The 17,029-nt window shown below is 41.3% G+C and overlaps 1 protein-coding gene across 1 annotated transcript in view; it reads left to right on the forward strand.

The window, feature by feature from the left end:
* WASHC5 (WASH complex subunit 5) overlaps positions 1-17,029 on the forward strand; it is a 66,459-nt gene that overhangs the window by 13,284 nt on the left and 36,146 nt on the right. Inside the window, exons 6-10 of the mRNA XM_004580835.3 lie at positions 1,306-1,498; positions 3,917-4,069; positions 7,996-8,109; positions 9,277-9,448; positions 13,803-13,930. Of these exons, the coding sequence (XP_004580892.3) occupies positions 1,306-1,498; positions 3,917-4,069; positions 7,996-8,109; positions 9,277-9,448; positions 13,803-13,930 (760 nt within the window). The remainder of the gene's footprint in view (positions 1-1,305; positions 1,499-3,916; positions 4,070-7,995; positions 8,110-9,276; positions 9,449-13,802; positions 13,931-17,029) is intronic.

The raw sequence follows: 17,029 nt of genomic DNA on the forward strand, positions 1-17,029 counted from the left end.
ATGAAATACAGTGCAATGTAATGGCCTAGTGGTTAAATCCTCATTTTATGTCTGCGGGGATCCCATATGGGCGCCGGTTCATGTTCCAGCTGCTGTACTTCCCATCCTGCTCCCAGATTGTTGCCTGGGAAAGCAGTGGAGGATGGCCCAAAGCCTTGGGATCCTGTACTCGCATGGGAGACCTGTTTGAATCTCCTGGCTCCTGGCTTCAGATCAGTTCAGCTCTGGCCACTGTGGCCACTTGGGGAGAGAACCAACAGACAGAAAATCTTCCTCTTTGTCTCTCCTCTCTGTAAATCTGCCTTTCCAATAAAAATAAATAAAATATTTTAAAAATAATGGTCAGGCCCAGAGCAGTAACCTAGTGGCTAAAACCCTCACCTTGCACATGCCGGGATCCCATACGGTTGTTGGTTCTAACACTGGCGGCCCCGCTTCCCACCCAGCTCCATGCTTGTGGCGTGGGAAGGCGGTCAAGGACAGCCCAAAGCTTCGGAACCCTGCACCTGTGCGGGAGTCTCGGAAGAGGCTCCTGACTCCTGCCTTCAGATCAGCTCAGCCCCAGCCATTGCAGCCACTTGGGGAGTGAATCAGCAGATGGAAGATCTACATTTCCATCTCTCCTCCTCTCTGCATATCTGACTTTCCAATAAAAATAAAGAAATCTGTAAAAATAAACATATAAATAAATAAATCTTTACCCCTTCAAAAGAAAATCTGTGAAATGTTAGTTAAGGTTCACCTTGTTATAATCCACAATTCTGAAGCACAAAGAACACTGCAAAAGGATGCGTTTACAGATACCTGCATAGCCACAGCTACATAGCACACAGCCTGGCTCGTTTCAGAACAAAAGTTGATCTCACCTGACGTCGTTAGGAGTCAAAACCTGCCTGGGATACACGTGATGCTGCATGTAGTCTTTACCATATCACTTTTCTGAATGCTCAGGCATTCAATAACTGCTAATGTGTTTATCGTGGGATGCCAGATCAACCTGTGCCGGAATATTATACGACATCCACATACCGTGTTATTTTCTTATATTTGAAAAATGCTCTGCTTTGAAACAAATCCAGTTCCAAGGATTTTAGGAAAAGGCTTGTAGACCATTACATAAAAATAATGTCCACCTTCTAAGCCTGCTTCTGAAAATGTATTTGAATCTTCAGGATATGAATGGACTGATGGTTGTAAGTTAAACGATACGAAGTCAAATAGTGATGAAATTCTGGTTTCAAGGGTTTTGAGTTGTTAATATGTGCAATTCTTTTGGCCCCGCGTTCCCTCCCGAACATGATTCAGCGCGGCTCGATCTTCTGCTGACTCCAACATGGATGATATTTGTAAGCTCCTTCGAAGTACGGGTTATTCCAGCCAACCAGGAGCCAAAAGGCCACCCAGCTACCCTGAGAGCTATTTCCAGAGAGTGCCTATCAGTGAAACTTTCATCAGTATGGTCATTGGCCGACTGAGATCTGATGATATCTATAACCAGGTAGGAGTTAAGTCTAACAGCTTAACAGTTTAAAAGATTTATTTCCCTTCTTTCCACAATTACTCCTTTCCTTCCCTCCTTCCCAAAGACAAAAAGTAGCCAGAAACTATCTTTTTTAATCTTTGAATGTTAGAATGTTAGAAAGAATATTAATGTTGGCAGAGTCAGGGGAGAAGATGGGGTTTGAGCTCTGGGAAGGATGTGTTCTTTAGACATCCACTAACTGTGGGTGTGAGGAGTTGGAGCTCTGTCACTGAAGAGGCAGACTGTGATCCACTGGCTATGAGCTTGAAGCTTAGGTGAAAAGAAACAGAGCAAAGCGGGGTGGGCGTGGGCTTCAAGGAAGCACAGGGTGCTCCCCTGACGGCTGTAGCAAGTGACAAAGGAGAATGAAGGCAGCACGAGCAAAGGCACAGCCGGAGCTGGGCCGGAGGATCTCACAGCATTCCAACGATTTCTCACTTTCGTCACTAAGATTTGTATCATTCACATACATAAATGAACGCCAGAGGAATTTGCCTTTTGGCTGCTTTATTTTGAAGAAAGTTATCATTTTACATATTGTGTGTGTGTATATATATATATATATACACACAATATGTATATAAAGAGTGGAGAGCTGAACCTATGATGACTGGAATATCATTTATCACAGAACAAACTTACTGTGTTCAGTTCTTTAGGTAGCCTGTTGTATTTTGTGTATGGTAAGTATGGTTTATTTTAGTTTGTTGTTCTGAGTTTTTAAAAATAGTCACAATCTGCTGTGCCCCGTGGATACCAGGTCTCACGATGGCATTTGCTGTTGCTCAGTGAGGACTCAGTCTAAAGCAGCCTTATAGGGTACCGTCTCCACTTGCTAGGAGTTGATACCTCTAAGCCTGTGATTGTGAAGTAAAGTAAAAATATCCCATTGTATAAGTTAAGGGGGGAAAATCAATAAAGGAATATAGACGGGGAATGCAGGAGGGAAGGGAGGGTGGGAAGTATCACTATGTTCCTAAATCTGTGTTGGAAAATTTCTTCACTTTATGTAAATAAAAAAATAAAGCCTTATAACTTTACAAATAAAACAATTAAAATATTGGGCAATTATATAGCACAGTAATATACAGATTAATAAAAGGAAAAAAATTCTAAAACCAAACAAAAAAAGGATACCGTTTCCTGTGTTCTCCACAGCAGTCCTGTAAAGTAGATGGCGTTATCCCCATGTTGCTGTTCAGAAAATAAGACTTAGAGAGCTTCAGTCACATCACTCATTTGAATTCAGATCTGTATGAATTCAGAGTTCCATGCTCTTTGCTCAAGGCTTGTTTGTGTCACTGTCTCACTAAACCATCTGCCTCTTGGTCTGTTTGTCTGAATCTTAAGGCAATGGGCTTCGTTTGTCCTTGCCCTTTATTAAAGAGATTCAGCTGTGGCGGTGCAGTGTCCACCCCGTTCTCTGTCCTCTGCCTCCCCCACCCGTGGCCCTGGCTGATGGGTTAGAGTCCCAGTCTCCAGGTTACCTGGAATTGGACCCAACAAATAGGTTCCACATGTGAGTTTCCCACACTGTGCGAACTTTAGATTTTTCTGGGATAGCCTTATTCAGCCATGTGCCATGAAGAAAAAGCAGTCTGAAGGAAGAGAGATGTTGGCAGCCACGCACGGGATTAGTGGAGGCATTCTGGTTCATAGCCCTAGGTACTTCCCGTGGTCTGGTTACTTTCCTGCCCACAGGTTTTGGGAAACTTTGTTGTGTCTGTGCTGAGAATAGTTTCTCCTCTTTCTGCTTGCCATAGATTAAGATGGTATCTGCTCCGTGCAGCCAAAGGTTCTTAATTCACAAGAGGACCTGGGGAATGGCAATGTTTAAATGACTGAAGAATCAAGCTCTAGAGCAAACTGAAAAATAAAGTGGTATCTGGAAAGTTAAAGAAGGAGAACATTTTATTTCCTAAAAGAATTATTAAATGGGAGTAATAAAAGAAACCATTGAATCCTGTAGGAAAGTCCCTTGGGATGCTGGTGGCGGTCACATATCAGGGTGTTCAGAACAGAGAGGACGTGAGGACATGGCAACACTGGGTCGACTCTAAATTGTAAGGAATTATCTGCCATGAGAAAGATACAGAAACGAACAATCAATAGGAGATGCAAGATTAGGACTGGCTTGGTTTGCTTAAAGGAGGTGATTTAGAATTGCAGCAGAGTTGAAAGCTGCAAGGAAGAGAACATTGTAGAGTTAGGTAATGAGGAGGAAGATGCTGGTTACCAGTGCCGTGACCTAAGAATTGCTTCCAGTGTGCAGTATCTGACAGATGTTGGCCTTGGAGAATCTCTGCGTCCGAGAATTCAGCAGTTGAATTTGATCGTGTGTATTCGTGCCATGTTACCTACAGCTCCCTCTCTGTGGCCGTGTCTGTCTTGCAGGTCTCGGCATATCCCTTGCCGGAGCATCGCAGCACTGCCCTGGCCACCCAAGCCGCCATGCTCTATGTAATTCTCTACTTTGACCCTTCCATCCTTCACAGCCAACAGGCAAAAATGAGAGAGATCGTGGATAAATATTTCCCCGATAACTGGGCAAGTATTAAATACTCATTTTTTTTTCAATAGTAGATTTTTTTAAACACCTTTATTTGCTTTAAAAACATAAGACTTCTTGTACAATAAAGCATAAGCATGTTTCATCTACAAAGTCAGAATATCTTCCTCATAGAACACGCAGGAAGAAAGGAAAAACACACACATGGCAAAGTAGTCACAGATTACCTCTAAAATAATTAAGACTTTCGGCCAGAAAAATTAATCTTTTGAAAACAAAAGTATAGCAATAACAAAAAGCCATATTTCACACCTGGTACTAACAGTAAACATTCATAGTACAAAATTACCTGTTAAAATCAAATTCCTATATATTGAAATTATTAATATCATCAAAGTACCCATCGTACTTAAAGCAATTTACAAGCTTATTGCAATCTCAAAATACCAAAGACATTTTTTTTCCTCATATCTAGAACATTTTTTTAACTATTTTTCGGATTGACATCATTTCATAACAGCCACATCAATCACAGCATGAATAACAACAGCAACAACGTCAACAAAAATTGTAGCACCTTGATTAAGTAATGTGCCACTGAGTAGGCTCCAATAGTCCAATCAATAGTAAATTTGTCAGCGGGTTGATTTTCCATCGTTTTGACCTTTAACCCAGAAGTCATAAAGTTGTAAAAACAGAATGCAGAACCACTTTCAAAAAATTATTTTAAGAATGTTAAGAATTTTACAAATCATAATATGAAGGATAAATCAGCCAGCAGTTTCCTGAAGAACTTAGTCTTTTTCTTAAAAGGATGAGCTCAGCGTAAAGTCATGAATGAAAGAATTCTCTCGCTTTAGCTACTGACAGTGCATTCCAAATTATTGAGGGATTTTTTTGATATTTTCTATTTTATGTATCTATACTAATAGAATTTTTCTAGTTTTATATTGAGTTTCATCTGTACATGATCACGATGACAGTTAAGGCTTACATTTCGTGACAGGTATGTTTGTTACTTTTAAAATATCATCTCAAAAGTATTAATGAAGTCAATAAAACTGACTTGATGCACCTAATTATATAGAAGGTGATTTTTTCTTGAACAAAGGTACTGTGAACTGAAGCATATTTTTTTCCATTGCTTACTGCTGAATCACACTGACCAAGAGACCTTCAGTTTAGCAGCAGTGTGGGAGCAGCCTGCAGTTAGCAGATGACGATTCCTGTGAACTTGGGGCTGAGAGACTATGTTCCTAAGCTCCGTAAATAAAGAAATCTGGACTGTAACACTATCATTGCGAACAGGCATATTAGTAAGAAGGTAAGAATCCAGTTGTATGATGCTTATAAGATATATACCTAAAAACACAGCCTGGCACAACTAAATATAGGAAGATTGAAAAAAAGATCTAGCAGGCACATGCTAGCCAGTAGAACTTTAGTGAGAAAATAACACAGTAAAGAATTTTTTAAAATATATATTATTAGGGAAAAAAGTAGTAATATTTATGATACTAAAAGGAATACTCAGCAAAATGAATTAGCAGTTACAAATTATGTATGCAATAGCATACTCAGAATATAAAAAGTAAACTTGTGAACTCACAAGGGAAAATGAATGACACCATAATCATGAAAATTTTCAAAACACTTCCATGTCTATTTCTGCTCTGCCAGAAATACACAATAGATCTTTCATATATGCTGGAAAAGGATATATATGAAAATTGAATATGTCCAAGTATTAGATTATGAAGGAATTCAGCGTGATTTTTAAAAATTGATTGCCTATGGATTGCATTCTCTTATTGTGACGTAATTAAGCAACAAACTAGAAACGGGTATTTGGTGCAGTGGTTCAGCTGGCACTTAGGAGGCATTCGGCCTATAGCAGAGCGCGTTGACTCCTATCCCAGCTGTGCTCCTTATTCAGGCTGCCTGCTGATGCGCACGAGGGCGAGCACCAGAACATACCCAGGTACCTGAGTCCCTGACCCCCACATGGAAGACCCAGATTAAGCTTCAGTCACAGCTATTGCTGGCTTTGGGGGAGTGAACCAACAGATGGAAAATCTCTTTCACTCTCTTTCTGCCTTTCAAATAATATGTGTGTGTATGTATGTATGTATATATATATATATATAGATATATATATATAATGTTAAGCTAGCATTAATTTTTTTTTAATTTTGGGGAGGAAACTCAAAGAGCCTTTTTTGTGTTAAGAAGAAAATAATAATATAAATTGAAAACTCATTTAGAGTTGCCTGGTATCAAAGCGCTACACCAGAAAACCTGTGGAAAGTGACTAATAGTATTCTGAAAGGAAAGGTATAACCTTGAATACATTTAGTTGAAAAAGAAGAAAGATTAAAAATAAATGAGCCCAAAATTAAGCTCAAGAGGTCAGAATAAAATAAGGGAACTCAGTACAAATATGTGAGCAGAAATGTATTGAGCTCCAGAAAAAAGAAAATGAGACAAAATCAATTCAGCCCGGAGGTGGTTTATGGAAAGTCGTAGAATAGGTACTTAGTAAGACTGATGAAATTCGAAAAGATGAGCGTACAAAATTATATTAAGTTTGAAAAAGAAGTCCTTGATACGATAAATATGTTTCAAAGTCATAAGAAAACCTGTGATAAACTTGGCCAGCCCATTTGAAAACTCAGACTGGATAATTTTCTTAAAAATACAAGCTACCAATTTGCCTCAACAAGAAAAAAGAAACCCTGCATAGACAAAAAACAGTGAGTAAAAGGGCGCTTGAAAGAAGTCCCCAAGGCCACAGGATTTCAAAGGGAAATGGAGCCGACCTTCAGGTGGCGAATAATCTTAGCCTCGGAGAAGCTGAGGAGGGCAGATAAAGGGCAGAAGTCATGATTCCTTTGCTGTAGTCCAAGGATTCTCACTGTGTGAACTGGGGAAGCCTTCAAGGATCCGTGAGATCAAATCTGTTTTCACAATGATGCGAAGGCGTTTTTTGCACTTTCACTCCCATTTTGTGCCCAGTTTACATTGCATTCCCAGAAGCCTGGTGACGAACAGTAGTAGCACAGTGGACTAAAAAGCAAAAAGCAATAGTATCAGCCAGCTTTTTTCAATTAAAGCAGGCATTACAGATTTCAAAGAGATGTCAATGATTCTACATGTATCAAAACAAAGTTTTTTATTTAACTTTGTGGTTTTTTACAACATTAAAAATGATAGCAGGTGATGGATTTATTATTATCATAAATGCATTGATAGTTTTGAAATTTACAAGTGTTAATCTGCAGTATGAAATTAATAGGTATAACTGGCATTTTTAATATAGATTTGTTATTTCTATTTGGAAGGCAGATTTTACAGAGAGAGAAGAGATAAAGAGAGAAGGCGTCAGTGGCCAGAGCTGATTTGATCGAAGCTGCACCAGGAGACTCTTCCGGGTTTCCCACACAGGTGTAGGTTCCCAAGGACTTGGGCCACCCTTTGTTGCATCCCCAGACCATAAATAGGGAGCTGATATGGAAGTGGAGCGGCGGGCACACAAATAGGCACCCATATGGGATGCTGGCATGACAGGACAGAGGATTAGTGTGCCGTGCCACTACACCAGCCCCATAACTCACATTTTTAAGACAGTGATTTTAAGAGTGTAAAGTCTAACGTTAAATTATAAGCCTCTGTCCTGGTCTCTGCTTTCTGCTCCCATTCATTTTCATCATCTAAGAAACTAACAGAAGTTTGAAAGGAAAGCCTCGATGCATTTCATTCTGCATGATTAACAACCTTGACACTTCTGTTCTGAAGGGTTTGTGTGGAAGAACATTTACCTCTATATTTGGGAAATCTTGGTTGGTTTTTTTATTTTTCCATTGGAATGAAGTTTAACCTTGAAGGAGTAGGCAGTGCTTTCCCAGACCTTGGCGTTGAAAGGCTAAGTATTTTATAAGTTCTACGTGAATGTCTCTTCTTTCAGGTCATTAGCATTTACATGGGGATCACAGTTAACCTAGCAGATGCTTGGGAACCTTACAAAGCTGCCAAAACTGCTTTAAACAACACCCTGGACCTTGCAAATGTCAAGGAACAGGTAGGTCCTGTCTAATCAGGAAGAATCCTCTAATAGTGGCAAGTTTAATTGATGAGATCGGCCATGTGCTAAATGGATTCCCCATGGAATTTAAGGATCTCACATGGACATGTTAAGGTGAGGATTAATGGCAGGTGAGTTTTGTATAGAAGAATGAGATAAATGCTGCATTTTCAGCATTTATACATGTGTGAGTACACATATGGTACACACATGTGACTTGAACACTCGGGTCCTAAGGACTCTTTAGTACTCTGAGATCAATCAACATGGCATTTAAATACCACATCCTTATGCGCAGAACTCGTATCACCATCGCCTGAAATCAGTACTTTGTATTATCCTTAAGATAAATGCTAAAGATAGTAACTGAATGTACATACAATGCCCTGTGTCTGAAATTCAGATTTACTGCTGCTGGTATGCTCTATCAGCAACAAGACTCAAGTCCTGCATCTTAGAGTTTGGATACCACAGAATTGCCTCAGAAACACTCATCATGTTTTATTCAAATCAGTTGGATTCTATAAATAATGTACAAATTAATTCCAACATTGGCATACCTCCTAGAAATGTGTTAGAGGAAGTGAAACTTCCATATTTATCAATATCGGAACATTAATTTTTTATCACTAAAATTCCCTTCCAAAATTGCAATTCTGTGCCGATGACATTTTCAGAAGTTTCTTCATAGTTCTAAGCTCATTTGACTTAGTTAATGATGTTTATATTGGGCTGTTGCTTTAGCAAAATAGAATGAAGAAACAACCAGGAAATTGATTTGAAAACTCAGTTACAAATATTTTGAGGTATATTTCCGTCAAGCTGTCATTTGACTCTGGAGGTCTAGTCTTTTAAATGTTTCTGCTCTGGCCTGCCTGCTTTGTCAACATATTACCAAGAACAGGCAATTTAACTTCTGGGTTTTTGTTTTTGTTTTTTTTTCCATATAAGTTAAAAATAGAACATATCTGAGCAACCACCTGATCTGGTTCTTCATTTAACACCGAAAGAAGCCTATTAATATACAGAGAATAACATCAAAGTCACACGCTGGGATTTAATCTAGGTCAAATATTCTATAGTTTGTAAATGGTGCTATTGGCCAAGGGTTTCATTGGAAGATGAATATTTTGAAATGTAATTCAAGGTTTTGGTCTCTCCAAGGCCAGCAGATATGCTACAGTCAGGGAAGGAGTGCACGCTCAAGTACAGCAGTTTCTGAAAGAAGGTTACTTAAGACAGGAGCTGGTTCTGGACACGATCCCAAGGCTTCTGAACTGCCTGAGAGACTGCAATGTCGCCATCCGCTGGCTCATGCTGCACACAGCTGACTCAGGTAACGTGCAGTGGGAGAAGAGGTGTGGCCCCTATGTTGTTCCATATAAGCGCTTTCAGAATGATGAAGGTCTGTGGCAAGATATGAAGTGTTTTAGCAGGGAGGAACCCTTGCGTGCAAATCAAGGTCCCTTTTAAAACTGATCATTTTTGTTTCAACTTAGAAGCAGCCTAGCTGTGCAGCTCTGTTCACTAAGGCTCTGTTACGTGCTGGGGATTGGAAGGATGATTAGCTGTTAGGTGCTCAAGGAGTTTGTTACTGGTTGGACTGGGGAGATCTACGGTAGACAGAATAATGCCTCCCAACAGCCTCCTCCAAAGATGCCCATGCGTGAGTAGACCCTGGAACATAGATGTCTCATAGTAAATGACAGAGGGGATAACACTGACAACAGCAAGAATTTAAATCAGAGGATGATCCTGCATGCCCCCAGTGGACCCAGCGACATCACGGGAGCTCTTACATTGGGAACATAGAAGCAAAAATGTCAGCAGCCATGAGGCGGCATTGTCACAGAAATTTACCTGGCATGGCCAGGCTTCAGCCTGGAAGGGGCCCAGCCAGAGAGTACAGGTAGCCTTTGAAGACTGAACATGGCAAGAAAACAGACTTTTCCCTGAGTGTCCAGACCTGACAGTTTGGTTCCAGCACAGTAAACCCTGTTGCAGGTTCCTCGCCTTTGGGACTGAGAGAATGCGTCTGTGCTATGTTGAAGCATTTCGACGGTAGCAATCGTTACAGCAGCCAGAGAAAGCTAGTACAGTGTCCAGGGCAAATAATACCACAAAGTTTTAAATTGTGTCATTGATCTGTTTTTAATCAGTTGCATGTCTTTGTCATCATCTCTGGTTCTAATTTGAAGAATTTGTTATGTCAACTCAGCTTATAATGTTCTTTTTACCAAAAGTCGTGGCTTACCCAAGCATAAAAACAGCCAAAGCCAAAGCTCTGCTGTGTTGTAACAGTGGCTGTGGTTTGCTGATGACTCAGCCTCATCCGTTCCCCACAGCCAGTTCAGCGACAGCCTCAGCTTGCCAGAGGTTCAAGCTGCTGTCTTTAACCCCATCTGGTTCCATTTTTGTGTCTGGCAATTGGCCTAATTGCACAAGGTCATGATTTACCAGAAACAAATGACTTGCCTATCTGGGCATGAGTTAGCATGGAAAAAGTAACTGTTACTTTGTTCTTAGGGCGTTTCCCTTATGGTATACAAAAAAGCAAACGCACTCTCGGATTGCTTCCTGTTAACCAACTGGAAATGTTTTAGCCAGGCTCAGGATGCATCCACAGTGCTGGCAGCTATTCCAGAAACACTCTTGGAGACCACAGTGGATACGCAAAGCTAGCCCACTACTGATGTCCCACTCCAAGAATACCACTGGGTCAGGAAGTGTTCCCTCAATTTCCTGGATCGGAATTGTTTTTTTCCAGTAGTTTGTTTGGGATTTGGGGTTTTTGTTTTGTTTTAAGATTTATTTATTTGGGAGCTGGTGCAATGGCGTAACTGGCTAATATTCAACTTCCAAGTGCCAGCCTCCCTAATGAGTGCTGGTTTGTGTCCCAGCTGCTGTGCTGTGACCCAGCTCCGTGCTTGTGGCCTGGAGAAGCAGTGGAGAATGGCCCAAGTGTTTAGGACCCTGTACATATGTCGAAGACCTGGAAGAAGCTCCTGGCACCTGTCTTTGGATCAGCTCCACTCCAGCCACTGTGGACATTTGAGGAGTGAACCAGTAAATGGAAGATCTTTGTCTCTGTATCTCCTCTCTGGAAAACTCTTTCCACTGAAAACAGATAAATCTTTTTTAAAAAAATTTTTTTAAAGATTATCTTCATTGGAAAGGCAAATTTTAGAGAGAGAAAAGAAGAGATAGAGAGGTCTTCCATCCACTTGTTCACTCTCCAAATGGCCATAATAGTCAGAGCGGAGCTGAGCTAATCCAACACTGGCAGTCAAGAGCCTCCTTCAGGTTTCCCACATGCTACAGGGTCCAAGAATTTGGGCCATCCTCCATTTATTTCCCAGGCAACAAGCAGAGAGTGATATTTGAAGTGGAGCAGCCAAGTCACAAACTGGCACCCGTATGAGATGTCAGTACCACATGGTAGAGGATTAGTGTGCTATGCCACCACACCAGCCCCTTCAGTCTGAATTCTATAAAGAGACAGATATGAAAGAGATCATCAGACCCTGAAAGTTTTGAAATCAAACTGGTTTGTACCGAGGAACTGCATATTAACACACATTGAAGAATACGGAGTATTTTATTTGTCCATGAACTTGATACTTATGTCCCCTATTTAGGAAGGAAAACAGATTCATGTCAGAAGGTTTCTGGTGGAGTAAGAATTACCATAAATATGATTGAGCTTCTACGTTTGTCCTCTGTGGTTGTTGAGTAGACATAAACAATATTAAGAAGAAATTCTCTAAGTGCAATCAATGTCACCAGTTCCATTATGTTTTGTGGAGAGCGTGTGCGAAACCAGCACCATGCAGTTTCCCATGAAACTAAGCCCCTTCTCCAGATTGTCAGGGGTCTCCTCTTGATGGACTTTTCAGATATCAGTTTGCACTTGACCCTCCTAATGCACAGATTCCATATCCACTGAGTCAACCAACCACAGATGATGAAAATCATTCGGAAAAATGAAATTGATCTGAATTGATTTTCTTCTCGTTATTCTCTAAACATTTCTATACAGTAGCAATTCATATTACAGTAGGAATTGTAAGTAAACTAGAGATAATTTACAGTGCCTGGGAAGAAATGTGTATAATGCAAACACCACATCATTTTATAAAAGGGACTTGAGCATCTACAGATTTGTGTATCTATAGGGAGTCCTAGAATCAGTCACCATGGAGACGAAAGAAAGACTGAAATTAAAGCCCCAGAACACCCATGACCTATGCTTTTAGCAACATAGCAGTCTGTACGTGCCACAGTTCCTGAGAAACGGGGAGTTAGGAGGGAGGCCAAGAAAGTATGTGTGTACCCAGTGAAATCGTAGTTTTACTACCTAATATCGTAAGCAACTGAGAACTTTTTGGCAGTATCTAGCGTCTTAAGTTTCTGTTTTGACTTCATTTGTAATTAAAGAGCTTTTACTTGTAGGTATTTTTGCTCATCCTACTTTCTTATTCTTTATTTTACTTGAAACAGCTTTGCCTGGTAGCTAATCAATTAAATCAAGATACCCAGGATTTTGTTCCTGGGTTGTTCGCTGCCTAATTTTGTGACCATGGCATACTTGCCTTAAGCTCTCTATACCTGGATAGTAAGCAATCCCGAAATCTCTGAGAATCTGCCATCTTGTCAGTCTTTTGCAAGCAAGTAATAGGAAGGCCACCAGTCTGGTCCTTCCTCTTTGGAGACGCCATGTCTTTGTGCGTGTCCTGTGTCTGTCATGTTGGAGAGTCACCAGAACGTCCCTGATCCCTTAGCGGCCTCAGCGTAGGCTACCACTTCCAGCCACAGCTTATTCCAACAGAAGGAGAAAAAACCAAAGCAGTCGTGGACAAAGGTACATGGGGTGAAGTGTGGAGGAAGCAGAGCGCCATCAGCAGGAGTCCACATTCTGCAGAGTGACACTGGCTACACCAGGTCCCACACAATGACATATGGTGACATGTGTGAAATGTGGCTAACCTGGGACATCTCAACCTCCCAGGATATGTGTTTGGAGCTGATCACATTAACAACCTCTTCCTGGGACATACCAAAATCTTTAAGCCCCCCAAATTAAAGCAGATGTTCCAAATGAACTCCACGGCTTGTACAGTTACAGCATAGTCCTGTCAGTTCTCAAAATGAGAAGAGATTTTCCCAAAATGTATGATCTCACAAGCCAGCCTTGCAAACTGGCCTTTCCAGGGAGAACGACCTCAGGCCTGCCTGTTCACAATGGAGTGGCAAGGCAGCCAAAGTGCTTTAAATGAAAGTTGACTCCAACAGGACCAGGGAGCCTACCCACTCATGAAATGCACCAGCAAGTCCTGCCCATCCATGAAGGGCAGTCAATATAGACCACTCCCAAAATGCTTACAAAATCTGGAAACTGTTCTGTAAGGCTTGTCTTTTTTTCATCCAACACTGTTTTTGAAGTTGACGTTTCACATCAGATTCAATTGTCATTTAACACTTCATTTGTGTTCCACAGCACAGAGGTCCTACGTTTCACCTCCTGTTTCTGATGCACCACCTGTTACTGATACTTTGCTTATTACTTTGGATGCTCATTAGTGTCGGAATACCTACACTGGAGGAAAATGTTTATTTCATGCTTCATCTTGTTTTGTAGATATTTTCTACATGTTTAATAAGAAGCTAACTCTCTTCACCCTGATTTCTAGCCTGTGATCCAAACAACAAACGCCTCCGGCAAATCAAGGATCAGATTCTAACAGACTCCAGGTACAACCCCAAGATCCTCTTCCAGTTGCTGTTGGATACTGCACAGTTTGAGTTTATACTGAAAGAGGTAAAAATGTTGAATAAATAATCAAAGTCTTCCTTTTTTATGCTTAAAAATATTTTTTCAAAACTAGGGTTTAGTTGTTATATCTCTGGGTAAGGTACAGGGTACAGATTTTGGTGATGCGAGACACTTCTTACAGGAAAGGACTAGATTAAATGTTCACCTGGCATTCTGGACCTACTGCCATTGAGGGTATAGTGAAGGGGAAAAGGGCATAAAACTGGAAGTGATAGTTTCATAAAGAACACACCTGTTGAACAGAAGATCATGCAAAGCAAAAGGTGAATATAAGCTCTAAAGGGAAAGGGCCTAGTTCTCTGAGCATGTGAGATAGAGGCTGCTGTTCTAGCTTGCAAGACTTTCAGAAGAGAAGCGAGAGGCTCTGAGGGGGCTTGCAGAAAGGATGTCAGAGCTAACATGGCAAACTAAGGAGCGTGCTGAAGAATATTCTAAGGAAGGCAGAGCATGTCTGAGTCCTCTTGCCTGGGGAAGAGGAGGTTTACTCAATGATCTGAAAGACCGGTTGACTAGAAGGGGGATAAAGGGGAAAGTGAGACAGATGAGGCTGGGAGACAGGAATGGGGCACCCCGTGCTCACTGGGCCTTGCAGGATTTTTGTCCTTCTAGAGAAAAGGGTTTAAGTACTTGTATTTCAACAGTTTCATCTTAGGGACTTTAAGGAATCCAAGTTCTCTAAAGGAAAATTCTGAACTTCATTATAGCTCCCTTCAAAGAAGTCTCTGTGGGCATAATGACAGTGGGTATCCAGATAGTGGTTGCCCAGATGCTGTAGCCAGGGCCCTTGGCTATTTACACAGGTGACCCAGGGACTAGTCCTGGTCATTAATGACATTTAGAACCAACCCTCACCTTGTCTCAGTCTTGTCAACATTGTAGAAGATGTTTCTTACCCTTCTGGGTTCATATCAAAACACTTAAATGTTACTGAGTAGCATAATGTCAATATGTGTGCTGAGTCTTTGCAGTGATTTTTTCTTTGTAATTTTTCAGTGACTTGTTTTTGTGTAATTTTATAAGAGCAGAGAAATTCTACCCCTTTTGAACTCTCTAGTATTTGTGATATTTTCTTTCTGAGTGCCTACTCTGTTCCTAGCTTGGTATAGGAACCATAAAATGAAGAAGGCCTGTCCATGACAGCCAGGATTCCTCAGGATAGAGGGGAAGAAAGACACAATAACCCAAAATGGGAAGCCAGGAAACATCAAAGCACAAGAACCTAATGTATCATTAGTTCTCGGGTAGGCAATATCTGCACAAAATCATTTGATCTGACTCTGCCAAGGCAACGCAGACAGGACTCATAGGTGAACAAATCTATAGCAGGTTCATTTTTAAGTTGATAGTTCTGCATGACCCTTGAATGATGTAAGTATTCAAATAACCCTTGGTAGAAAAAAGTTTCCCAATTCTGTGATTGATCCAGGCAAAACTGGATTTTTTTTTTTTAAGAGTTATTTATCAGCAAGGCAGACTTACAGAGAGAGAGAAAGAAAAAGATCTTCCATCTGCCGGTTCACTCCTCAAATGGCCACAACGGCCAGAGCTGAGCTGATCCAAAGCCAGGAGCTTCCTCTGGGTCTGCTACAAGGGTACAGGGTCCCAGGACTTTGGGTCATCCTCTACTACTTTTCCAGGTCACAAGAAGGGAGCTGGATGGGCAGTAGAACAGCTGAAACATAAACCAACACCCGTGTGGGATACCGATGCTTGCAGGTGGAGGATTAGCCAGTTGAGCCTTTGTGCCAGCCTCAAAACTGGCATTTCTGAGACAAATAAAAGCTAAGTGAAAGAAAAAAAAATGTCCTGACTACATCTGTGTCATGACCCACAACACCAGGCACCTAAGAATTCTGTTTTTACTGCAGTGTTTACAATCAGGACAGGTCTAAGGCATTGGACTGACTAAGTCCACATTTCTAATCATGATTGTTCAATAGAAGACAAAGAAACACTGACATTGTTAGAAATTTTAGACATTGTTAAAGAAATTAAAAGGGAGCCTGACACAATAGCCTAGCAGCTAAAGTCCTCACCTTGAACGCACCGGGATCCCATATGGAAGCTGGTTCTAATCCCGGTAGCCCCGCTTCCCATTCAGCTCCCTGCCTGTGACCTGGGAAACCAGTCGACGATAGCCCAAAGCTTTGGGACCCTGCACCAGTGTGGGAGACCCAGAAGAAGCTCCTGGATCCTGGCTTCGGATTGGCTCAACTCCAGCCATTGCGGCTGCTTGGGAAGTGAATCCTTGGATGGAAGATCTTCCTCTCTGTCTCTCCTCCTCTCTGTAGATCTGACTTTCCAATAAAAGTAAATAAATCAAAAAAAAATTTTTTTAAAGAGGCCTGGCACAGCAGCCTAGTGGCTAAAGTCTTTGCATTGTATGTGCTAGAATCCAATAGGGGCATCGTGGCTTCTTGCGGAGTGAATCAGCAAATGGAAGATCTTCCCTTGCTGTCTGTCCTCCTCACTATATATCTGCCTTTCAAATAAAAATAAATAAATTTTTAAAAATAAATAAAAATTTAAAAGATTTATTTATTTATTTGACTGAGAGAATGAGCAAGAGAAGGAGGGACAAAGAGAAAGACATGTCCTTGCTCTACTGCTTAACTCCCCCAGTGACCACAGCAGCCAGGTCCAGGGACCGGGAAATCCACCCTGTCTTCAACATGGGCGGAAATGACTCATGTACTTGAACCATCATCTGCTGCCCTCCCCAGTGCGTTAGCAAGAAGCTAGACCTGTAGCAGAATAGCCAGGACTTGAACCAGTGCTCTGCTGTAGGATGCTGGTGTCAGACTGACTGAAGCTGCTGCAACACAAGGCCAGGTCTTTGTCAAACGCTCAGATAGAAAGGAAGGAATCAGCATGAGGAGGAATGGAGAAGGGGCAACATGCAATTGAGAAGATAAGAAATGAGACAGACACAAGTTAAACACCATGAAAGTGGGCTGCGAGAAGGAAGGCTTCTTCTCAGAGGAAGGAGGTCGACCTGGACGGCTCGCTGCCTCAATCTTTTATTGAAATGCTCGAGGAGTCAACTCACAGAAGTTGGTGTGGCACAAACAGTACAGCTCCGTC

This window comes from Ochotona princeps, chromosome 9 (genome assembly GCF_030435755.1).
Source record: "Ochotona princeps isolate mOchPri1 chromosome 9, mOchPri1.hap1, whole genome shotgun sequence".
Lineage (NCBI taxonomy): Eukaryota > Metazoa > Chordata > Mammalia > Lagomorpha > Ochotonidae > Ochotona > Ochotona princeps.